This window comes from Marmota flaviventris, chromosome 1 (genome assembly GCF_047511675.1).
Source record: "Marmota flaviventris isolate mMarFla1 chromosome 1, mMarFla1.hap1, whole genome shotgun sequence".
Lineage (NCBI taxonomy): Eukaryota > Metazoa > Chordata > Mammalia > Rodentia > Sciuridae > Marmota > Marmota flaviventris.
In genome coordinates, this window is record NC_092498.1 from 134,486,801 (window position 1) to 134,511,759 (window position 24,959).

The 24,959-nt window shown below is 53.6% G+C and overlaps 1 protein-coding gene across 1 annotated transcript in view; it reads right to left on the minus strand.

Annotated features, from left to right (window-relative positions):
- The window catches only part of LOC114080875 (transmembrane protein 132B), a 322,273-nt gene that overhangs the window by 196,248 nt on the left and 101,066 nt on the right, over positions 1-24,959 (minus strand). The window contains exon 2 of the mRNA XM_071612063.1: positions 20,860-21,748. Coding sequence (XP_071468164.1) covers positions 20,860-21,748 — 889 coding nt within the window. The remainder of the gene's footprint in view (positions 1-20,859; positions 21,749-24,959) is intronic.

Here is a 24,959-nt window from a genome sequence, read left to right on the forward strand (position 1 = left end):
CAAGGAAGCAGGGCAGGGAGGGCGTGGCGCAGTGTGGAGGGCTTGCCCAGCACATGGGAGGCCCTGGTTCCCAGCACGGGGAGGAGGCAGGAGGGAGGGCGGGAGGGGTCAGTGTGGCCTCCACGGAGGCTGCCCTCCTTCCTCACTTACGGGGACACGTGCTGTCACCGGCGCCCCTGGTCTTTGGAGTCCCCATTCCACGTGACTCTATTTTGCTTTGTCCTGGGAACTGTCTGTATTGTGACCTATCTAATGTCTTTTCTTGACCCTGCTCTCTGGTTTACATTCCTCAGCATGGAAGGAAGGACTTCTGCCCACAGAGCACCCAGGAGGAGGCCCACCCAGTGCCCAGTTCGACTTGTCTGACGTATGCGGGCACTCAAAATGAGGGGGAGCAGCGTCACTGTCTCTGAGGGAAGAGCGCCCCAACAGAACTACAGAAACAGTGATGGGACTGAATTCAGCCGCATGCTGCCCCTGCCACTGCCAACGGCTCCCGGCCCGGGCCATGGGCTCACAGCCACAGATGGGGGCCAGCAGGTGGTTGGGGGATGAAAGATCTGGGGTCAGGGACGGCCTCCCTGCCTGGCCAGGGTGGAAGGAGGAGGCTGAGGGAAGCATCTCTGGCTAGGGGAGCCCATCACCTGTGGTGTCCTCCAACAGGACACTCCCCCGGGAACCCCCTTAGTCCCTGCCCCCTCCCTGGTGCTCCCCAGAGAGCTAGTGCAGGCTGCGGAGGTGGCCTGGGGGAGGATCCAAAGGCAAAGGCCTTCCAGAACCTGCCAACTGCTGGACAGAGGCTGAAAGGACAAAACTGAGAACTCACAGGAATGTGGGGGGCAATTTTGTCTGTGTACAGGGCTCACAGAGCCAGTCTGCCACTTGCTCTAGATGCCAATCACGTTGCCATGGAAACACGCAACTATGGCGAGTCAAACTTTCCACCCAGTGATACGGGGGGGATGTGTGCTCCTTAAAGACAGCCTGCAGCCCCCAGCTGCAGAGCAAGCCGCTGCCACCCAACGCCAACTATGTCACGTAGCTGGCATCTCACCTACCTGAGCCCTGATTTAATTTCTCCAAGTGGGCTCAGGTTTTTGTTTTTTTTTTTTTTTCAGAATAAAAAGCAAAGGAGTGTTCCTCTATTCCAGGACTGACTGTAATTAACTCCAAAAATATGTGTCCTTTAGTAATAAAACAGACCTCTTCATGGTCACCTGGGGAGTCCCCCAAGGAAAAAGTGGCACTAGCCCCTGAAAGCTAATAATAAGGCACTTCTGTTCCCTTGAAAACTTAGTTCCATCTCCAAGCCTTCGATCGAGAACTTTTAACAAATGAAACCATCCACCTTGATCACAGGTTGGGTCCTGAGTCTGAGACCAAGATGCTTCCAGAAAGCAACAAGAGGCGTCATTATTCACAAGCGCGTTCACGCACACAGGCGGCTTTTGTGAATCTTAACTCAAATATTACAGTACATTGTGTGCTATCTAGTTGCAGTACAATTCCTGACACAATTTCCATAACAGCAAAATTTACATACAGATGGCGAATAAATAAACCTTTCTGTGGCTTGGCCTGTCGTTCTCACGGTCAGCAAATCCTATTAGGGGCTTTATTAACCGGCTCAGTGATGGAGATGTTCTATCTGATCTTATGGATTTCGGCTGCACAACCCAGCCCTGCTGCAAAATGAAATTTAACTCTCCACATTTTTCTGCAACATGAAGCTGCCAAAATTGAGTTTCTTCTGTATGCAGCACTGGAAATACCCACTCTCTCCTGTTTCTCATTTGAGCCACAAATGGCCTCTCGCCTTTCTATCTGTTTTCTTTAACAGCATGTATTGGCAATTAGCAAGCGAGAACTGAGGGGGAGACTGATAAGCACATAAGATTGCCAAGCCAAAGGAAGTCGGGGAAAGAAAGAAAGAAAAAGGAGGCTGCTCTGCAAAGAAGGTGCATTAGGAGGACCTGGCGGAACCTGCCAGAAGCCCCCAAAAGATCTCCTTCTGCAAGTCTCCTGTTTAAATTGAATCTGAGCAGGAAACGTGGAAGACTCAAGGAACTGGCTAATCGCTAGTTAAGAGCCGCCCCCTTCTACACCAAAACATGGAAGCAAATGTGCTTGTAGGTGAGCTAGGTCAAGCTCTGCGCCCTGCAGACTGTCAGGAGGAACAAGGTGGATGCTAGAATTTCCTGCACCCAGGAGAATTAAAGTGGAAAAGTCATCCCTGATCCAGGAAGGATGGGCCTCGGGGGAGAGGACCTCAGGGAGCAGGAGGGTCTTAGCTATATCTTTCCTTTTGATTAATGACATTCTCCAGACCTCCCATACCAAAGGGAAATTCCTAAAGAGGGAACCCAAAATCCAGAGCAAGACCCAGAGTCTGATACATGTGCCAGGCAGCAACAAATTAATCCATCCCCGAACTCGAAGCCCAGGCTCCTGCAAGTCTCAACTTGCAGTGAAACAGAATGGAGGCAGAAGGAGCCGGGAGGTTAGGACCCTTCTAAAGGAGCGGCCACTGGCATGAAAAGCTATTTTGTCACTTTCCACCGCAGGGCACGGTGCTGGCTTTCCAGTGGCCATGGCCAAACATCATTGACTGTATGGCTTAAATAACATGGTGAGGCAGGCTCTCACCATGTTGCCCAGGCAGCTCTGAACCCCTGGACTCAAGTGATCCTCCTGCTTCAGCCTCCGAGGACCTGAGACACGACTTGTGTACCCAGCCCTGGAAGCCAAAGCCAGAGGTCAGGTGCTGGCAGACCCGCCTTATTGGGGGCCTGAGTCCCTGGCTGGTAGACGGCTGTCTTCTCTTTGTGTCCTCGAGCCATGGTCCCCAGTCTCTGTGCATTGGTGTCCTCGTCCCTCCTTGTAAAGACACCAGTCCCAGTGGATGAGGCCCACCCTAATGGCCTCGTCCTAACTTAATCACCTCTTTAAAAGCCCTACCTCCAAACGCAGGCCTGGGCTGAGGCACATGTTGGGCATGGGGCTCCAACACAGGGACTCGTGGGGACAGGGGAGCCCGCCACGGACTCCAGCCACGTGTGTGAGCAGCTGTACCTGCGGTTACCACCTACTAGCCCAGCCACAAGCCAGGGGCAGCTCTCAGCATGGGGGACGCATGTCCCTGCTGCAGGGAGCTGAGTTCTAATGTGGGACGACGGGTGACAAAACATGTGCACACAGAGGGAGCATCTTCCCCGTGCTGGTGAGCTCTGGAAGAAGGCGCCTGCATGATGGGCCCAGGGTTGGCCCAGGGGACACTCGGGCTGGTCGGGAGGCCTCTGGGGACAGGGGACCCTGGGGTGAGCTGTGAATGGCAAGGAGGGGCCAGCCCTGCAGGGATGTGAGGAAGCTGCCCGGGGGTGGGGGCAGAGAGAACCAAGACTGTGCCCAAGACAGGAGGACCCTCCACCTCCAGAACCCAGATTGGAGGGCGTGGCTGGGCTGGCAAGGGCTGAGGGCTGGGCCTCATGGAGACTTGGCTGGGAGCTGTGTTCCTGGGATGCCCTGTGACATCCTGCTCCGAGGTCACAGTCAAGGCCACTGGGAAGGTCTTTTCTCTTCTCACCCGTCTTTCTACTTTTGACCCAATCTGAATTTCAAAGATTGCGCATGAACTCTCTCTGGTTACAACCCAACCAACCCAACGCAAAACAGGCATCTTTATTTCCACTTCTTTCCTCTGTAAAACCATGCTGACATCCCAGCCCCGAGGGCAGGCAGAAAGCTCCTTTGGTGAAACCCTGCAGGACAGAGCCTGGAGGAGGCATTGATCCCACATTCCCCCACATTCCCACAAGGCAGCAGGAACAGCTGCATCGCCAGGAGCCAAGGGCGGCCATGGCAAGGGCCCCGGGTTTCCTTATTCCAATTTCAGATTTGATTCAACTCCAGGGACCCTCCTCCAGCTTTCATGGCTCCAGTCCTCGCAGGACACAGGGTCTGCCCAGTCAGCAACCCCTGCCTGCAAAACTATCCTCAAAGACACTAGCGTAGACTCAGTTAGTTGAAATATGGGGGATCCATGCTAGACCCCAATTGGACTAAAATTCTCTAAAAACAAAGAGGACCTCATGTTAAGCTCCAGGCAAAGGTCTGTAGATTCAGACCACCCCCATAGGAAGAAATGCAGTTAAATATCTTATCTAACCTTAAATCATAGATTACACAATTCATTACCTTCTTCCTTCGGGGCTTTAAGTGACATCTTTTCTGGAATCTTGTCTGAATACAGTCATAATGGTGGGTCAAAGCCAGGGACCACCACAGGGACAGAGGGCAGATGCACTCTGTGGCCTGGGCCCGTGGCCCGACAGCAACCCCAAAGGCCTGGTACCAGCCACCCCAACCAGCATCAGCCCCACGTGGCTGAGCAGGGGCCCATGGTGTCCTCTCCAGCAGCAGCAGGAACTTACTTGGCACAGGGCAAAGTTCTGGGGTGGGGTGCCCCTGAGCCCATCAACACCCCACCCTCAAGCGACCAGCTCCCTCCCTTCTTTGGTTCATTGGCAGCCTGGCCACCCGCTCCCCATCCAAGCTGTGTTCCCTTCCCGCACGGGAGCCCAGCAAAGGCCTGGCCTTCCTGTTTGCTCCCCTGACCTGGTTCTGTTTTCACTGCCTTGAGGTCAAGAGATCCTGTGTCTGGCAGCACTGTAGTGACCTGTAGGTCACTGAGAGGAACAGGGCAGGACCTGCTGGGCCCTGGGCAGTCATCTGGCTCTCTTCTCCAGAACAGGAGAGGGTGTTTCAGTCAGCTTTTTCGCTGCTGTGACTAAAGGATCTGACCAGCACAACTGCAGAGGAGGAAGAGTTTATTTGAGGGCTCAGTTGCAGAGGTCTCAGTCCAGAGAAGGCCGGCTCCATTCCTCGGGTCTCAAGGTGAGGCTGAACCTCGTGGCGGGAGAGGGTGGCCGAGGGAAGCAGGTGACCAGGAGGCAGAGAGACTCCACTCTCCAGATACAAATATATACCCCAATGCCCACCTCCCCCAGCCACGCCCCAATGCCCCTCCCCAGCCACGCCCCAATGCCCACCTCCCCCGGCCACGCCCCAATGCCCACCTCCCCCGGCCACGCCCCAATGCCCCTCCCCAGCCACGCCCCAATGCCCACCTCCCACGGCCACGCCCCAATGCCCCTCCCCAGCCACGCCCCAATGCCCACCTCCCACGGCCACGCCCCAATGCCCCTCCCCAGCCACGCCCCAATGCCCACCTCCCACGGCCACACCCCAATGCCCACCTCCCCCAGCCACACCCCAATGCCCACCTCCCCCAGCCACGCCCCAATGCCCCTCCCCAGCCACGCCCCAATGCCCACCTCCCACGGCCACGCCCCAATGCCCCTCCCCCAGCTGCCCCACCACTTCAGTCCCCACCCAGCCAAGCCCTGTCAGGGACTAACCACTGACTGGGTCAGGCCTCTGACAACCCTGTCATTGCTCCTCTGGACCTTGCATTGCATCACACGTGAGCTCCTAGGGAACACCTCACAGCCAAACCATAGCAAAGGGTCACGTGGCAGGCAAGCCCCGGTTCCTGGTCCTGCAGGCAGGTCCCTCCTTCTCCCCCTCACGACTCTCTTTTCCTGCCTCTTCTGTGTCCCTCCTCCTCTGCCCCTTTCTCTCTCATCTCCTACCTCGGCCCCATTGGAGTCGGGGCCCAGGTGTGAGGCAGCCTCTGGGGTGGTGGAAGGGGTCCAGGTCCCAACTCAGCAGCTCTCTCTGGGGTCCCCACCCAGGAACCCACCACGAGGAGTCAGGACCGATCCCCCAAGAAGCTGCAGGTCCAGGTGGACAATCCTAGGACGGGACGCGTGACATCCTCCTCCTGTCCTCTCCTTGCTTCTTTCCCACTTTGCCACCACTAGGGTCTCTTCTGAACCCTGGGAAGGGGTGGCACGGAAAGTGCTCCTGGAAACTGCTCTTCGGCTTCCTGTTGTGCTTGGCCAGCTGCAGCATGGCTGTCTCTCGAAGCCTGCACTCAGTCTGTGGCTTCTAGGGGTCTGGAGGAGTGGGACAGGGTCGTCACTGCTCCTCGCTGTAGGGTAGCTGTTCTTGGCTCACACATCAGGCTTTTCTGTTTGAATATGGACAGTCCTTTGGCTAGGATGTGACAGTGTTTCCTACGGCAGCTGCTCACGCCAGCACAGAATGACGTGGTTCAAAACTGACTGGCTTGATCTCAAGGCACTGGGTTTCCTGGACGTGTGCCAATGATGGGCCACACTGTGGGTGGGAGAGGCTGAACGGCAGGGGCACACCCTGCCCCACCTGAGCTGAAGCAGCTCAAGTGAACCCACAAGACACTGATTAAGAAGAAAACCCTGAACAGCAGAAAATCAAGAAGGTAGAGGGATGGGGATGGGGACGGGGAGGAAAGAGGGGAGGGACAGGGGAAGTTCTGGGGCTGAGTTAGAGCAAATTACATTCCATGCTTTTCTAATTATGTCAAAATGAATCCTCGTGTCATGTACAGCTAAAAAGAACCAATAAAGTAAATCCTTTATTTGAAGATCAACTTTGCTTAAAGCCAACGTGAATGCCTGGATTGGTGGCAGGGTGACACTGCCTTCTGGTTCTCCACCATCTCCGTTTCATGGCATGAGCGTGGTTTGTCAAAATGCAACCAGAAGGCAGGGTTTTATGGGAAACTCTCTGGAGAGGAAAACGGCAGAAAGATCAGGTATGTTTAAAAATAAATAAATAAAAGGCAGAGGAGAGGCTGGGGGTGATTCCCCTGGGCTGTCCCTTGATGGGTGCTGAGGGTGGCAGCCTGCAGGTTTCTCAGACCTCCCACCCACTGGTAAGGCTGGGAGGGGCTGGGGAGCAGGAAGTGGTCCACAGGGAGGTGAGGAGAGGGCGTTAGGGTCTCTATCTAGCATTGAGCCGCCGACTTCAGTGTTAACCACCATCTATGAGATGTTTCCCTTCCCTGCACTTCCTCTTACCTGAACTCCCCCCCCCCCATTAGTGACCTACCCCATGGCACCATAACCCTGAGCCAATCCAAGAAGGACAGACCCCTTTGCTCTGGGAAGCCCCAAGGTGCCGTCAACCTCAGCCAACCCCATGCCATTCCCATCTGCCTAGCTCAGATGCCCCAGCCTGTCCCACAGTGCCACAGCTCCAGCTCCAACCCCTGCCCCACAAAAGCTGAATCCCGAACATCTCGGGGCCTCTCTCCTCTCTATAGAGGGATGGCCTTTATTTGTCGGCTCTGACAAATAAACCTTTGTGTGGCTCTCTGCCTGGTCTCCGCCCTTCATTTCTCACTCACCCATTTTGCTTTCTCACTTTCTCATTGGTGCCCAGACCCGGGAGCGGGTTCCCCAGTGTGTCTGGTTCCCTGGTGTGCCCAGTTCCCCGGTGTGTCAACTCCCCTCCTGGACCGGGCCCCGATCTGAATTCCATCATACAACCAGGCCCTCCATTCTGACGAACGCCCTATCGGCACCCACCACCAGACATTGCAGGTAAGACCCCTGTCTCTGGTTGACCTAAACGACCTACGGATCCTGGGAAGTGACTGTGGATCGTCCGGCACTTCCAGGGTTACCGTGTGGTCAGGGGCACCCGCAGCCACAGCTTTCACAGCTATGGCTGATCCCTGTTATCACCGGGTCTATAGGTGGTCTTTTCTTTGGGTCCTGGGTTTTGAGGAAAACCACCGAGGGGGACCGGGCATTGCCCCTGGTGAGACCTCAGCCCTGGGTTCATCTCTATGGCTTCTGCCCCTAGGTAGTCTCAGCCGAGCACCCGAGTGCCTCTGCAGGTTCTGCCCCTGACACTTACCCAGTGACAAACCCCTGAGTGTAACCGTCCTCTCGACTGGGTGATACTAGAGACTGGGGGACACCCACCTCTAACTCACCTCCTGCGTCTCCCCATGGGTGGCTCCTTGTCCACTCCCTCCCATAGTCCCCTAGGCTGCCTCCTGGCTAACCTAGGGTCTCTCACCCCAGACCTAAAGCCCAAAAAGCTTATCTGCTTGTGCAATCAGATCAGCCTCAATATCCTTTGGATAATGACTCAAATGGACGGTTAACAGCACCCTAGATCCCAATATTATCAGGGATCTTTTCAACTATTGTGAGTGCTGGGGAAATGGGAAGAAACCCCCATCCTTAGGCCTCCTCTTTCCTTCCTTCCAAACCATCCCTCTGTTCTTCCTGTTCTCCAGCCCAGGTGCTGCTGCTTCTTAAACCCTCTCTTCTCGACTCAGGACCCTCCCAAAACCCCAGACTTCGGCCCTGCTGATGAACCCCCTTCCTACCGCTCTCCACCTTCTGCTCCGACTCCTCTGGGACCCCCCCCACCTACTCTCAGTCCACCAGCTACTCGCTCTCAGCCCCCTCTACACAGCCTGCACCTCTGCTTCCCTTTTGTGAAGTAGTGGGGTCAGAGGGAGTTGCCCGGGTACACGTTCCTTTCTCCCTTAGTGACCTCTCCCAAATTGAAAGGCAGCTAGGGTCCTTCACCTCCAGTCCTTCAGGGTACATTAAGGAATTCTAACGTAACCCCATAGTTACAGTCTAACCGCCACGATCCTGTCCAACATTCTCCTACCTGAGGGACGCAGGCGAGTTTGGGAGCAGGATTAGGGACAGCAGTTTCCCAGCTCCTTCCAGACCTAGGTCAGGACCGTCATTGAAATGCAACTGGAAGAAGCCTCGCACCGCGCTAAACCAAAAATTAAAATGTATGGTACTTTACTAATTACCAGCCGGTCATTCTTTCTAGGACTCTCTTTTTTTCTTAAATTCCATATTTTTTGAGCTCATGATTTTGGTTCTCTGCACCTAGGTTAATGTTTTTCTGATCAGTCCTATTTTTTATTCAACTATTGAGTTTTTAAACATCCTTGCAACGGAGATTCCCCTGCGAAAAGCTACAAGGTCTTTACTTTTGTATGTGTGCACACTGTGTGTTATGCTGTCTGTCTATATGTGTGTGTGTGTCCACATGTCATGTACATGATATCAAGATTGGCAGATTGAAAATTAGTACTCATAAGTTTAAAAAATGGATCCAAATACCTTTAATTCACATGATTTAAAACAATTCAATTTATATTGGGTGAGCAGACTTAACTCACAAGTCTCTCTAGGTGGTCAAAGGACTAATAAAATGTTGATATCTATAAAATGTCTAATATCCATTGTTTCTAGGACTTTTCTTCAGGAAGGAAGAAATGGCTAATACTGTTCAATACATTTGTCAGATATCTTGATAAAAATAAGTGAAACAGATTTGACATGGGATCACTCATAAATGTGTTTGTTAGACATCTGATTAATTCACAAGGTTAAAATGCTAACTATTAAATATACCATCAAGCACTCTTAAGTCCTTGAATTCCACTGGGTAACGTTATTGATGTTTTAATAAATCAATAAAAAGGGGGACTTAAAGTTTCTTTGTCATCACTGGAAAAAGGTTACTAAAAATTTAAAGTCCCAACAGGTATAATTCTATATACTTAAACATTGTGTTTTCATGAAATGATAAACAGATGTGTTTCTATATACAAAGGTTTATGGAAATTTTCTATATATAAAGGCGCAAAAGTTTCTACTGTTCCAATTAAGAGTACTGTAAATAACATAAGGTATTTCTTTATATTTAGAGTAAAATAATTTATCTAAATTCAGAGATTTATAAGGATTGTTTCAGAATATGAACAGAAAAGAGGGTTAACAGATGGCAAAGAGAAATGAGAAGGTTCTAGGTATGGAAACCATATGTAATAGAAGGAAAAGAAAGTGTATCTGGATAAGAAGTCTTTATGTGATGAAGTAAATAAAAGGGTTTAAATAAGTGATAAAGAAGGTCTATGTAAGTTGGTTATATACATATATGAAACAGTCAGAGCTATTTAAGGTTTTTTCCCCTAAGGTCAAATGTTAATGTACTGATATAAACCAAAGCTTAATCTATATGTTAAAAGAACAAGGATTTCTTAAAACATTAATTTACCCATAACATTGTGTTTATTAATTTTCATCTTTTTGAGCAAGTAATCTTGAAGGAATTAAGGATTATACAACTGTGGTTAAACAACAACTGTTAATTTGGAATATTGTAATATGTTATTTCTTTATGAGCTAAACTTCACTAACATAAAAACATCAACGTAATTGTGATGCTATTATTCCTCTTTGTGTATTATATGTGTTCATATCTTTCAGGTACACAAGTCTTTAAGGTAGAAGCTTTAAAAGAGCATTATATCAAGCTGGTGTTCTCCAAACTAAAGCTGTATGGTAATTTTAGGCTTATAAGGATAACAAATTTTATTGTAGATTTATTTATATCATTTAATGTTCTATAACTGGACCTGTTATCGATAAGATATATAAAGTTTTATGTTACTTTTTACACTGGGGTACAATTTAAATGTATTTTTAAGTTAATGAGAGCCTAATCTGTGTAAAAGTTAATATTGTAAAACACAAAAGCATTTTGCTACTTTTTCACAAAAAAGGTTAAAAGTTCTCGGCCTTTCTTTAATTCATGTTTTAAATGTTATATTATATTGTGTTAGTTAATATTCATGTGAACTCGAGAAACAATATATGTAAACTTTGTAAAATGATATTTAAGAAGCAAAGATCAGCTTCAGAACTAGAACATTTTACATAAGATTTATGAAGAGCTCCACCTTACCTGAGATAAGGCTCTGCCTCCCTCCCACCTTAAACTACATGTCAGAATGACTCCAAAGCAGGCCAGACTTCAGTTCATTTAATGTTGTATTCAAAAGATTAATTTTTATTGTTAAGATTACTTGGATCTCAAACAGGGGATATAATATATACCTCAGCCAAAATTCAAGATAGTTATTACACAAACTAAATATGCTTTTAACTCTTGTTAATTTTATTTTGTATTTTCCTTATAAACTGTCTAAATGTATACTATTAATGTTTTGCAGAGGTATTGCTTTAAGAACACACAACCTGGGTTAATTTAAGATAATAAGCCATCACCTAAAGGACAGTTAGAATAGTACAGACCCCAATTAATAAAAAGGGGTAAATGACTGTAAGGTTATAGACTAAAGTTAAAGCCCAATACTCTTAATTTAAAACTGGTGAGACTTATTTGCTAGATGTTTAAGATCAAGACCTAAATATTAAAGTTAAATTAAAGAGACCAAGAAAACCAATATTTGGCTCTTGCCTTCTGAGTTATTCTGAATCCAGGAAACAGGGGACTTCTCTAAAGAGCTTTGCAACTCTGGGCCACATAACCTCCCGATCAGGGAGATTAATGAGACCACTGGAGAACAGAAAGCCAATCAGTGTGCTTGCCATGAAGAGGAGGGTCATTGGAGAAGGGAAACATCCCTGATGCTTCCAAGGGAAGCCATATGGTCAGCAAGACCTGGACCCATCCTAGCACAAATGGCACTAGCAGAACTGAGAAGCTGCTCTCAAGTTCCTCCAGCAGTGACTCCCATTGAAACTCAGCTGACTGTTAACAATAGATAGAAACAAAGTCAATTTTGACCAGCTTGACCTTGAACACTTAGCCAAAGCAATTAACCAAAACACAGCCATTCCTGGGCAGAGAGAGAAATGATAATTAAATATCATTTGCACTTGTGTTAGTCCCTAAGAATAAATAAGACTGGAGGCTACAAGAGAGATTCTTAGGAAAGAATACCTGAAAAGGATCAAGAGAAACTGCCAGAGCCAGAAGTTTTTAGTTTAAGGCCTACAGACATTAAAAGTTAACTGTTGTGTTTACATTTCTGATAACTCTGGGGATGTTAAGTATTCATATCCCCATTTAAGAGCCTTGTCCTCTCCAACCTTGTTATGGGGACAGCTTCTCAGCCCTCACACCTCCTGGCGAGAGATGATTTAATAGCAGGTCTTCTATGCCTGAACAGCTCACTAGGAAGTCCCTACTCACGTGAGCCCTGGACACAAAAGGGCTATTCAATTTGTTTCCCTACCGGCCACCCTGGGGTTATGACAGGCCTAGCCACAGGAAAGGCGGGAATGACCACGTCCATTACCCATTTTCATCAGCTCTCCATCAGCTGATCAGGGATATCCAACAGGTAGCCAGTCCATACTAACCCTCCAGAATCAACTGACTCCTTAGCCTCTGTGGTCCTACAAAACTGCCGTGGGCTGACCTGCTAACAGCAGAGAAAGGCGGACTCTGTCTGTACCTACAGGACGAAGGCTGTTTTATGTCAATCAATCTGATATAGTCAAAGACAAAACAACTCCAACAGGACCTTGAACGTCGGAAACAACAGCTCTCCTCTGTTGGAGGGTGGCAGCCAAGAACCCCCTTCTCCAGTGGGCACTTCCTTTCCTGACCCCTCCCCCTGTCATAGGCCTTCTGTTAATGCTTGTCCCCTGCATCATTAGATTTGTTCAAGGCCAGATTCAAAGGATCTCTAACTAAACCGTGAACCAGCTCTGTCACAGGACTTCCAACCCCTCACCAAAATTGGGCCGTCCGGAGTCAACATCACCCCACCTCCAGACCACTACCATTCTCTCAATGTCACCCCATACCCATAATAAGGGACCAGACACCGCCCCTTCCCAGCAGGAAGAAGCTACAGAAGATTGATCTATGCCCCTGTCCCAATAACAAAAAAAAAAAAAAGGGAGGAATATAGGGTCTTGATTTAATATTCGAGCAGCCATCTTAAATGTCAACCGCCATCTTATGAAGTAAGTGTCTCTTTCCTGCACTTCCTCTTACCTGAACTCCCCCCACCCCATTAGTGACCTACCCCATGGTACCATAACCCTGAGCCAATCCCAGAAGGTCAGATCCCTTGCCTCTGGAAAGCCCCAAGGTGCCATCGACCTCAGCCAATCCATGCTATTCCCACCACCCAGCTCTGACGCCCCCAGCCTGTCCCACAGAGCCACAGCTCCAGCTCCAAATCCTACCCCGCAAAAGCTGAACCCCCCAACATCCCAGGGCCTCTGTCTCCTATAGAGAGATAATGGCCTTTACCTGTCAGCTCTGACAGAGTCTCGTGTGATGTCTGCCTGGCTCCCTCTTCCATTTCTCGCTCACCCACCTCTCATTCCTACTTTCCCCTCAGGTGACCCAACATTGCTTACCCGTGCCCCATGCCAGGGGAAGGCCACAGCCAACTACTTCCAAAATCCACCCGGGCCTGTTTTTAGGAGAAGTCAAAGTGAGTGGGACACGGGCGGTTCTCAGGCCTTGGCCTGGGCTCACTGTCCCCACTCTGGCCTGGCCTCTGGAAGCAGGAGGTGAGCATCTCACAGCTGGACCTCCCTTTAGAAAGCAAGGGAAATGAAGAGGACCTTCATCCTGGGACAGTGAGGGGCAGCCGCTGGGCTTCCCTCTGAAGGAGTCTCCCGAGTGCAGGGCCTTCTCCATACCAGACAGAACTACGGCAACGTCCAGAGACCACGCAGGGAGGACAGGAGTCCAGCCGCACTTCTAAACAGGCTGACGGGAGCTTTCAGAAAACAGCGACACAGACCCCAACTCCACAGAGGGAGACCCCCGAGAGGCCTGGACTTCCTCACTGATGTCAGGACAAGAATGGCTGCTACTCTGTTGCTGGGGACTTTAAGGTGTTTGATAACAGGACAGGGCAGAGGAGGCAAACCAGGAGGGACTGTGGACTAAAATAAACAGCTTTTGGCTACCCCAGGTTGGCCAGCCCCGGAAGGCCACCCTAGTAAGAGCCCTCCCAGGAGTTTCAGAATCACAACAGCCCGGGGGTCCAATCTAAAAAAAAAGCCACAGGAAACATGGGTGTCCTGGCCATCCCTGTTTGGGGCACCAAGTGGCAATGCAAACCAGAGCCCTTCTTGGCACTGCTGGAAGATGACCACTACAGAATGACACCACACGGCCCCAGAAGCCCAGGCAGGTGTCTCATGGGAGGAGCCTTGGCCAACTCCACATGGTATGCAGGAAAGCCGGAGTTCTGGCTGGGGCTGGAGCTGCCTGCTCTGTCCTGGCTCAACCTCGGTCAACCAGAAGTGCCCCATGCCAGGAGTGGACGGCAGGCCTACGGCGAGATGCTGTGCTTCTCCTCTTACTTGCAAAATTGGCTCTTAAACTACCTCCATTCCTCAGGTCCCAGTATGTCCTCTGCCTCTGTTAGGAAGGAGCCCAGGGACAGAATCAGGAGCGAGCACCTCCTTGACCAGAAGCCCACGTCCAGGTATCACTGCCCTCAGAGCCAGGCATTCATTCTGCCCCGGATCCCTAATCACGGAACAGCAAAGCCGTCAGAGGACACCTGTATGTAAATGGAGAGGGGAGAGTGGTGACAGAGGCCAGGCTTTTAGCTTTAGCAGAGCCAACAGAGAGATGAAGGCTATGCTTCACTTCAAGGCCAGGAGACTGCCACCAAGCAGACCCTCCTGGCCAGGATGAGAAGATGGCCAAGGGACGAGCATCTCGATGAGCACCGTCCCTCTGGATTCCCACAGGCACTCACCTCGCCAGTCCTTGGACGGCAGCCGGGACTCGAGCCACCTGAACTAATCACGTGCAGCAGATCTACTTACGCACCCAACGGGTGGTTTATCTTTTCAACAGAATTCTCTGAAGGGAGGAGTAATGGTGAGATGACTGTCCCACTGTGCCTGGGAAATCCATGGCGGAGCATTTCAGGACCCCAGAAAACAGCCCACGCTACCATCTGGACGCTGAGCTTCTCCCCAGCATTAAACACGCACAGCGGCCTCATGTTTAGGGAAAAGAATCCCTCGAGGCGCCCACTACAGCCTCGCTCCCTCAAGACCCCCCACTACACTCTCCTTTGCTCCCTCCCTCCCCAGCCAACTTCTGGGACACGGGGAAAGCCACCATCACACGTGGCAGACGTCGGTAGCTGCTCGTCTGACAGCCAGTCTCCACTTCTGTCCTTGTAGGAAAACCCTGGCCTGGCAGGAGGGGCCCAGCAGCTCGCCCAGCCCTCACCAGGGCTCCCACTCCAGGGACCCAACCCCCTGAGGATCAAAGCTGCAGGAAACAGCTGCCCCTGTCCTGCGCCTGCGGTCCTCCTCCTCATTACTGCCTGACGACACTGCGTGGCCACTCTGCCCACAGCCTGTGGGCTGCACCAAGTATCATGAGTGACCCAGGGAGGACTGAAGTCCATGGGAGGCGATACATGGGCCCCGTGCAAACCCTGCCATTCCACAGAAGGGCCTTGAGCAACGTGGGATTTCGGTATCCAAGGAACCCAGCTCCCCACAGAGGCTGAATGATGGCTGAACCCTCCTTCTCCACTCCAGGCTTGGACACAGGAGTGGCCTGGTCACTGAGCAACAGTCAGAGATGTTGATTGACATTTCTGGAAGTGTGCCTTAAGGGGAGCAGACTCAGATGCACAAGGGCTTTTGCCCCATCTCTCTATCCTTCCTTCTGAGTAAAGTATAGATCTGATGGCCAGACTATAGCAGCCACCTTGTCACAATGAGGAAAGGCCAGGAGTTGTAAGATCCTTGATGCTCAGACATCCTCCATCCACTAGACCAACACCTACCTGTGGCCATTCTGGCCTTGAATATACCCGTGTCATGGCGATGTCCGTGTTTTCTGAGGTTCCTACTACATGCAGCTGGTCTTGATCCCTACAAGAACTGACCCTCAGGTCACTGATGCTCCAGCCCCTCCAGTCCAGCTTTATCTCCAGGGTCCACTAAACACCTCTCAGGGCCATGACGGCGTCCCTGGGCAACATAACCAGGACAGCTCGTACGCCTCCCTGGCCCCTCTGCAGCGTGCAGCTGCTGCCTCCCTGCCTCGGTCTCCCCTCCTGGCCCGGCAAGTCACATCTCCTGGTTCTCCTGCCACTTCTCTGCCGTGGTTCTGAGGACTGGTCATCGTGAACTGGAGCACTGGAGTCCTTCAGGGCTGGCTCATCAGCTCTCTTTTCTTCTCATGATTCTTACTGGGAAATCTCATTCCTTCCACGACTCCAGTTATTACCATCAGACTTCCAGACACACCTAGAAGTCTGTGTCTCTGGGAGCAAGAAATGGGAGGAGGAAGAGGTTCCAAAATCACCCTGAGCTCGGTGGCAGGGGCACAGCAGCAACAAAACCAGCAAGAAGCGGCCACCGTGGCTGTCAAAAGGGAGCACTGGGCCAGGGAAGGCCCCCACGCCTGCATGTGTCCAGTCGATCCTGGCACCTGGGAGGAGGGGCCGCCAGCTCACCTCCCACGGAGGAACCTGGAACGTGAAGAGCCAAAGGGCCTCCCCGAGCCACGGCAGAGCAAGGCTGAACCCAGCAACGAGGCCCAGGCCCTGGGCACCAGCCTGTCACCCCACACAGACGTCGACGCGTGTCCAAGTCAAGGACATGGCCTGCAGCGCTGTTCCAAGGGCTAGTGGAAAACGGGAGGCGACCTCATGCCCACCAGCCAGGGACAAGGAGCCGGCTCGCAGCAGAGGGCTGGGGACTATCCTCAGGGAGGCGCCCAAGGCCTGGACAGAGGGACAGTGGTGAGTCTACACAGCAGCACCGAGCGCGAGGTGGACCCAGCCGCGAGAGGGGCCGCGGGAGGGGCCGCGGAGCGCCGGCTCATCGGTGCTACACGCTGGTTCTTCTTTTACGAAGAGAACATTCACTGTGTCACTTTTATATAATTTAACTTTAAAAGTCATCGGCCAATAAGCTGATGACACACACAAGGACACACACTGTGTGATCCCCGTGTGAGTTTCCAGAGATGGGGGACCACAGAAGGGCAGAGTCACGGGCGGGGCGGGGCGGGGCAGGGGGGGTCTCACTGTGGTGGGTGAGTTTCTGACATGTAAGAAGGACGGCCCCTGGAGGCCGCTGGACACCATGGCACACGGTTAACTGTGCCGCTCTGTGCCCTGCAGGCTGTTGGGAAGCGGCTGGCCCAGCGTGGTGTCCCGTGGTGAAGAGTGTCATCCAGGACATACGTGACTCTCCTCAGAGCTTCTTTTTCCAGGTCAACCTTCCAAATATGACACGAAGCCACCGGCCCAGACCCCAGGGAGCACGGGGCGGGTGCTGTGGGGGAGGCAGGGGTCCTGAGGCCCTTCAGCCAAGACACACTGCCCTGAGCAAGGCACAAGGCGGTCCTGCAGCTGCTGCCCGGCCAGAGGAGCACCAGGCCCCACACAGGTGGCACCTCCACCCTCCACTGTACCCAGGGCATGGGACCACCCGGGGCAGAGGGCAGTGGGGGGTCTGCACATCTGCAAAAACAGGCGTGGACACAATGACCCCGGCCTCCTCCAGGGACTGCGAGGGTTAAAGTGATAACAAACCAATGTGGCTTGACACGGCCTGGATGTCCCCACAGCCACCGCCATGGTCTAGGTCCCTCAATTTCCAAAGCCATGACTCAGATAGCGCCATTAGCCTAGATGAACGTCCCCCTTCACTCACAGCACCCTGGAGCCTCGGAAGCCCACTCGCCCCTAGCGAACCCCAGCTTGACCTGGGTCCAGCCGCGCAGGCTCCAGAGCACCTGTGTCCAGGCACAGTTTTCTCAAGGAAAACCCAAGTTTTATCTGGGAAAAAAAAAAAAGGATGAATAAAGCCTGGAATTCTGGTGCCACTTGAGGGACAATCATCAAACAGGTGGCTATGTTTTTTCATTTTTCACAATAGCCCAGATCTGGAACATGCACAGGTGGAAAAAGAAAATGTGGTCGCTGTACATGGTGGAATATTACTCAGCCCTAAACTATAACAAGACTTTATCATTTGTAGCAACATTGACGACCTCGAGGACCTTAGGTTACATGACATGAGCCAGGCAGGAAAGACAAATACGGCACGTTCTCATCTACGCGTGGCAGCTAAGAGTAGATCTCATGGAGGCAGAGCTGGGAGGGAAGGAGGCAGGTGGAGGGAGGACGCTGATGGGTGCCGGGTGCCACTGGAGAGTATGAGGAACCTTTAACGTTCTATAGAGCACAATGGGTGATTGAAAGCTGTATATCTCAAAATAGCTGATAGGAAGGATTCTGAATGTTCTCAACACAAAGAATCAATGTTTGAGGTGCTGGATCTTCCAGTTGCCCTCACCTGATCACACCTGCATGCATGTGTTGAAATAAATCATTTACAGGTGGGGAAACCAGGGCACAGAGAAATCAAGTAACTTCTGCAAGATCACAAAGCCTATTTGTGGCAGCACCAGAATTTGAACCTGTGCCCCAGAGTCCATGTCTTAACCACTGGGATCCACTGCCTGTAGCTTGAAAGATCAGCCCAGCAGGCTCTCTACGTGAGCCAAGGAGACGCTGTTTCACAAACAAGGGACAAAGTTCCAGGGATCTCTCTTGGTCCAGGAGACACTGCCTTTGTGGCCAGAGAGTCATAACCTTTCAAATTCTCTTGGTGTGTCACAAGATGGTCCCCATCTCCAGCCTCGTGCAGCCCCCATCCCCAGCTCCTTCCTTGCACCCACAGGACTCTGCTAAACCCGCTTTTCAAGACCCAGTGAGACCTAGACGCCCCTGTTTCCAAAGGCTACTCAGTGCTGGAGAAGAACCAAGGTCATTCTCCTCACCCTGGCCCTGTGCGGCACTCGGGTGGAAATGCAGCAGGAGGCGTGAGCACGGCCCCCATGGCCCCCTGCCCAGTGTCCACAACACCAAGAGGAGACCTCAGCAAATCCTGTGCCCAGCCAGGCTTGGATCCGGGCCTCGCTGGAGCCCAACGCAATGGGTCGCAGCCATTACAGAGGACAAGGTTCACACAGGCAGTCCCCTGGGTTGGGGGAGGGACACCTTCCCTGGGGCTGGAACATCCTGAGGAGGCACAGTGGGGACAACAGCCAGGCGCACGTGGCAACCGAATGACCGGCCATCGTGTAGAGCCCCGTCCAGGACTCAACCTTGGCCCTGTGGCAATCAGCCAGGGTGGCAGAGCGTGGCCAGGGCTCCCAGGTCCCCTGGCTTTGTGCCTCTGCTCCCAACTCCCCCAGACAGGGAAGCCACAGGTGCTCCCCCAGCCCGTCACAGAAGCTGCCACTTCTCCTGGCCTGCTCTACCTCTCGGGCCCGAGCCTCCACCTGGGCACATGGGGCTGCCCTCCTCTCCTGTCCTTGCACGTGCTGCCCACTCCTCTGCCACCTTGGAGTCTCTGCCAAGCATGGAGACAGTGGTGACTCCCCACGGGGGCCAGCTCTAAAGAGCGCCCTGCTTGCTTCATTTGTTCCCACCATCTCCATCTCCAGCTGTCACATAGAGCAAAATAAAGCACCGAGGTGGCTTTGTGCAGCGCAGACAGGTCCGGACGAGCAACCCAGATGCCCAAAACAGGGCTCTCACTCGCACACATGGGCCCAGACCCCAACCCCACGCCCTCCCTGTGTGAGACCTCAGTCAAGAACCCAACCCAACCCCCAGCCTCAGTTTCCACACCCGTAGAATGGACGGGAGTGACACCTTGCCGGTGGCTGTGGTCATGCAGAGAGAGACGCAGGCGAAGGGCCAGCCCAGGACCAGGCACAGGACACAGAGCAGCTTAAACACAGTAACAGCACCGAGGCCTGGCCACCCAAGGACATGCCCTGAACACGGCGAGGGCCAGGCTTGGCGGGGACTCCGCGAGAATCAGCCAACCCAGGCCTAGGCCTCCTCCTATGCTGCCCTGGTCACTGCGACTCCCCACCCCACACACAGCACATGACTGGAGGTGCTGTCCTCGCGGGTCAGCACCAAGCCCTCCGTCCAGCGCTGCACCCCTTTATTCCAACCCATGACAGGGCTTCCAGATCCAAATGCCCTCAGCAGCCAGGCGGGCATGTGATGTGGGAAACGAGGAGGGATAGGGACCGTGGTGGGCTAGAAGTGCACCACATCCAACCAGAGCCCACAGTGCCCGGCCACCAGGTCCTCACACCTGCAGAGGAAGGAGCGTGTGCCCTCTCCCTGCGGGGGGAGGTGGCAGCTGGCTCTAGGCTCTCCAGGGACACCATGGGGGCTGAAGAGAGCTCAGCGGGCTCAGCCCTCCACACGCCTTTGTAAGTGAAGGTTTATTGGCACCAGTCGCCCCCGCTCACCACGGCTGCTTTCACGCTGCACCAGCAGACCTGGGGAGCCCCCAGGGTCAGCGCAGTCCACAGTGCCACCGCCCACTAACCCCCGGGGTCAGCGCGGCCCACAGTGCCACCGCCCAGCCAACCCTTGGGGTCAGCACGGCCCACAGTGCCACCGCCTAGCCAACCCCTTCCAGAAGGTCTCTGCCCGCCCTGTCTCCTGGCTCTCTCATCTGGTCCTGAGGGGCTCACAGAGAACCGCAGAGTTCTCAGCTGGGGACAGGTCAGCACATGGACAGCAGTGGTGGACCCCGGGCCCCTGGAGTGCTGCCGGCTGCCTGGCTTGGCCGGGAGGGTCTGCTTGTTCAGCCCAGCGTATGTGCTGACTGGCACCTGAACCCTCCTTCTTGGAGCATTTCCTAAAGACAGCCTGCAATGGACACAGCTGCCTCTGACTCAGAGCAAGGCACGAGGACCCAAAACAACCATCAGCAAGGACAGCTCTGTCTTCCAGCCTCCGAGGGAGGACAGACCTCCAACTTAGCCCAGGGCCAGTACAGGCAATCACGGCTGGCACTGTGTCCACGCCACTGACCTTGGTGCTGGGTTCCCCCTCGGCCTCTGGTGCCGCGCTCCCCTCCCTCATGCTCCCTTCCCAATGCCCGGACCCCTCTGCACACGTGTGAGGGCCTCAGCTCCCTCCCTCCGGCCAGTAGTTACCCCAGCTGCGTTTATCTTTGACAAGCCCCGGCCAACGACCAACGCCACCTACCAGCCCGAAACTGGGGGTTTCCAAGAGCTGACCGCCACCCCACCCGACCCGGCAAAGCCTCTTACCGGAGGGTGAACTGCTCTGCCACGGAGCCGCTGGTCAGAGAGACCAGAAAGGTGGCTGTGTCCCCTTCGCGGATGAGGTTCAGCGGGACGGAGAGGGCGACATTCTGGTCCAGGCTCAGCAGGGACCAGCGCAGGTCGTCCTGGGTCGGGTAGACCACCACGCTGCCGATGCGCTCCCGGGCAGGGGGCGCCTGCGGGGGGCTGTCCTGGCCCAAGTGGATGTTGTTCTCCCACTTGCCCTCCTCCTCCAGGGGACACTGGCCCGCCGCGTCGGCCGGGTAGAGACTGAAGAAGAGCTCCATGGCCGTGCCCCCCAGCAGGGCCGGGATCTCCTCCTCGGGCTCCAGGTCCAGGCCAGAGCTGAACCACTCGGGCAGCAGCTCCAGCTCGGCCACGCACAGCCCGGGGGCCCCCTGCAGCCGGCAGCTGGCCGCCACCTCCCTGGCCTCTGGGAAGGCAAACATCTTGACGCAGGGCAGGTCCTCCCCCGGGTCGCTGTCGTCCCAGGCCATGCCGGTGACGTAGAAGAGGGTCTGCACCTTGGGCCGGTTGGAGTAGATGGAGCTGTCGAGGATGTGGGGCTTCAGCTTCCAGTTGAAGGGGAACTTCTCCAGGTCGCCGAAGGCCGTGGGCGTCAGCAGGAGCTCCCGGGGCAGCGGCCTCTCGGCGGAGAAGGGCCCGTAGCTGGCGTTGACGGAGGGCGGGCCCCGGGCACGGTAGACGAAGAGGGACTCCACCCGGGCCTGCAGGCTGGCGTTGCGCGTCAGGTCCTGCCTGGCCTCCTTGAGGAAGAAGGACGCCTCGGTGCCGGCGATGTGCAGGTCGGAGGGGAGGAAGGCCGGCAGCGAGGAGAACCTCTGCAGGCCGTCTGCGCCTCGGCCCGTGGCCACTGCAAGAAGGAGAGCAGACAAAGATGAGGCCCTGTTCTGCCATGCGAGGAGATGACCCAACGCAGTGCCCCCGCCACCTAGCAAGCTGCCCCTGGCCACAGGGAAAGCCCTGTAATTCCACACAGCGTGTTCTTCAGGACTGTCCCCAAACCCTGTGGCATGGGAAGGAGCCCCGATGGCCACTGACCCGTGGCCCCGAGGCGCTCGGCTGCCTCCCCCAAGGGCAAGCGTTACTCCTCCCATCTTGCTCTCGCAGAGAGAGCCCCACACCCAGGTACGGGGTCATCTTGGTGGCCCCTCACCCTGCAGAGCATGAGGCACCCACTACGCCCGCCACCCAAGCCGGCCCCACCCAGGTTCAAGACTTGGCAGCTCCTGCTTCTCTCCCCCCACCCCCGGGTGTCAGGACCCAGACACTGAGATACACCCAGAGTCATCAAGAGGCTCGCGAAGCTCAGGCTGGGCATTTCCACTTCTAGGAATCCCTCCTTCTGAAACACTGGGGTGGGACGGGCGCATAAAGCTCTCTCCACGAGGCCATTCCTGCCTCGGCTAGAGCCGTGAACAAACTGCAGAGCGTGCTGGAGCCAAAGCCAGGCCGTAAACCCGGGCTCAGCCACGTCCTGGCTGAGCAACCTGCCACAAGTGGCTGAACCTCTCTGTGCCTCAGATGTCCTCACATAAAGGAGGATATAAAGGCAGCCCCTGGCTTCCTGGGCCGCAATGAGGATCAGTAAATAAGAAGCGCTGAGAGGGGTGCTGGCCTACGAAAATGACCATCAACATGTACTCGCTGTCATCACCACGTGTCACCGTACCCAGACTAAGACGAGAGAGGCCTGAGGTTGTTACAAGGGCGTACAGATGGCTATGGACCCGGAAGTAGTTATGTGAACGTACTTAAAATAAAACACTGATACGCATGAGGGATGCCCATAGGTGTCATAAAAAACACGTTATAACTGGTCATCACGACCACTCAAGTGTGTCCCCCAGAAGTTCCTGTGAGGAACCTTCGCTCCCCCCAAGGCAGCCTTGGGTGGTGAAGCCTCATGGGAGGTACCTGGGTTGTGGGGGAAACTTATAAACAATTCCTGCCTTCCCTGAGAAGAGGAGCGGGTTGTCTTTTCCTTCTCCAGGTGCACCTGCTTGCCCTTCCACGTCTGCCATGAATTACAGCAGCAGGAGGCCCGCTCCAGAAGCTGAGCAGGTGTTGGCACCAAGCTATGCTCTCAGAACCGTGGGCCAGAATAACCTCCAACCTTTATAATCACCCAGTCTCAGGTATTCTGCTATAGTAACAGAAAACAGACTGAGACAGTCCCATATGATCCTACTTGGGGAAACTTTTAAGTAACGTATATGTGTATGTATTTAAATGCATATGTACTTATGTTTGGGTATCTGTGAAACCAAAAAGAGAAAGATTTTTGCTATTGATCATACATGTTTCTCCTCCAATGTGTAACAGCAATCAAGTGTTGTTTGCTCATTGAAATGTATAAATCGTGCTCATAGACATGGCGTGTGGGCCTGTGTGCTGCTGGCGTGTTCCTTAGGCTGTGCGTCTTTCAGATGGGAAAACACAGTGAAAGCCAGCAAGCTTTTTTAAAGGGAAGACAGCCCACCAGGAACCAGGGCAGCAAATCAGCCAGGACCACAGAGAGGTTTTTTTCCTCTTGCCCTGAAATAAACCTTGCCAATGGAACCCAGGTTTCCAACTAACACAAGGAACCTGACAGCAGAGTCCAACCTGGGCCTCACCAGAGGCTGAAAGGGCAAGGGAATGCCACCCACAGCCCTCAGCCCGGGGCACGCTCCTCTGCAGCCATTACAAAAACCCTGCAAACAGATTTCTGTTGATTGACGTAGTTTTCTTTCCCTTCTTAAAGAATTGTTTCTACTGAAATTTCCTTTCCTGGAAGATGATGGAATTCTAAATAGGAGATGATGAAAAGATCCAGGCAACTGAGGGTTGGTGCATCCCCTCCCCAGGGAGGCATCTGGAGGAGGGGTCTCAGCAGCGTCACCAGGGCCACCCCACGTCATGTTAACTAGCAGAGGACTTGTAGCTACTTGTTCATGAATCCAACTGTAGAGATTATCTGTTGACTCTGTCCCCAGCGCTATGGCTGTTGAGGACATCACAGAGACAAGGTAGACCTGCTTTCTGCCCCAGGAACTGGTGAACTTTGGAGAAAGACACAGCTAACAATCAAAGCAATTAGGAAACTGAGGATCCAGACCCTTCCCAAGGCCTCCTGCAGCAGCGTCCCCCACCCCCCACCCCCACCCCCACCGCCCCAGGGATTTGTTCTAATTGGTCAGGAAGGAGAGTCACATGCAAGGATGTTCGTCACTAGCAGGATCAACAGCGAGAAGCTCCCTAGAAACCGTCATTAGGGGGAGCCACACCACAGACAGTTCAAGCCACCGAGGAGACCCCAACGTCCACACATGTGCAGCCCCGAGAAAACCCAAGTGTGCTCCAGAGCAGGAAGAGGCCGAGGCCCTCCTCATGCGACCTTGGCCTGTCCACACACAGATCCCTCCCCACCTGCACGTGCCCCAGAGGTCGGGCCGCACTGGACTCACAGGCGAGAGGGAGAAACAACACAGAGGAAATCAGCCGCATCCAAGGGGCAGCTTCAGGCTGCTGCCACCAGGGAGACCTGTGTTTGACAGTGTCCACTGTGGCAGGAGCACCCTCCCCAGCAAAGTTCAGGTCAGTTTGGGGGCTGCTTTCTCTCCCCTCTCCAAACCAGGAAGCCACATTCCCAGACTCCACCAGGGTGAATGGCAGTAGGACCACGGTCCACGGGAGACGGCTGCTTGGGCAGCGTGACGCCATCATCAGCCCACCAGAGCTGGATGAGAGGGTCCCATTTTACCTTCTCAAAGAATTTAAGGGAAGCCTGAGGCCGGGCTTCAGCACTGATTTACTCCCAGATGTGGGAAAAAAATTAAAGTAACTGCGAACCTAGCCACGCTCTATTCCTAGGGACGGCTTCTTTCTCCCTTTATCTCTATGTAGGAACTGGACGCCTCTTGGACATTGATTTACAAGAGATCTAAGACTGCACCTCCGCTCTGTGCTGCCACCAAAGCCTACGTCTTACCTGCAGGAGCGGGGGGGGGGGGGGGTTGGGCTCCTGTTCCCCTGCAACTCAAGCTAAAGGCAACACACATTGCATCTGAAAGTGTCTGCGG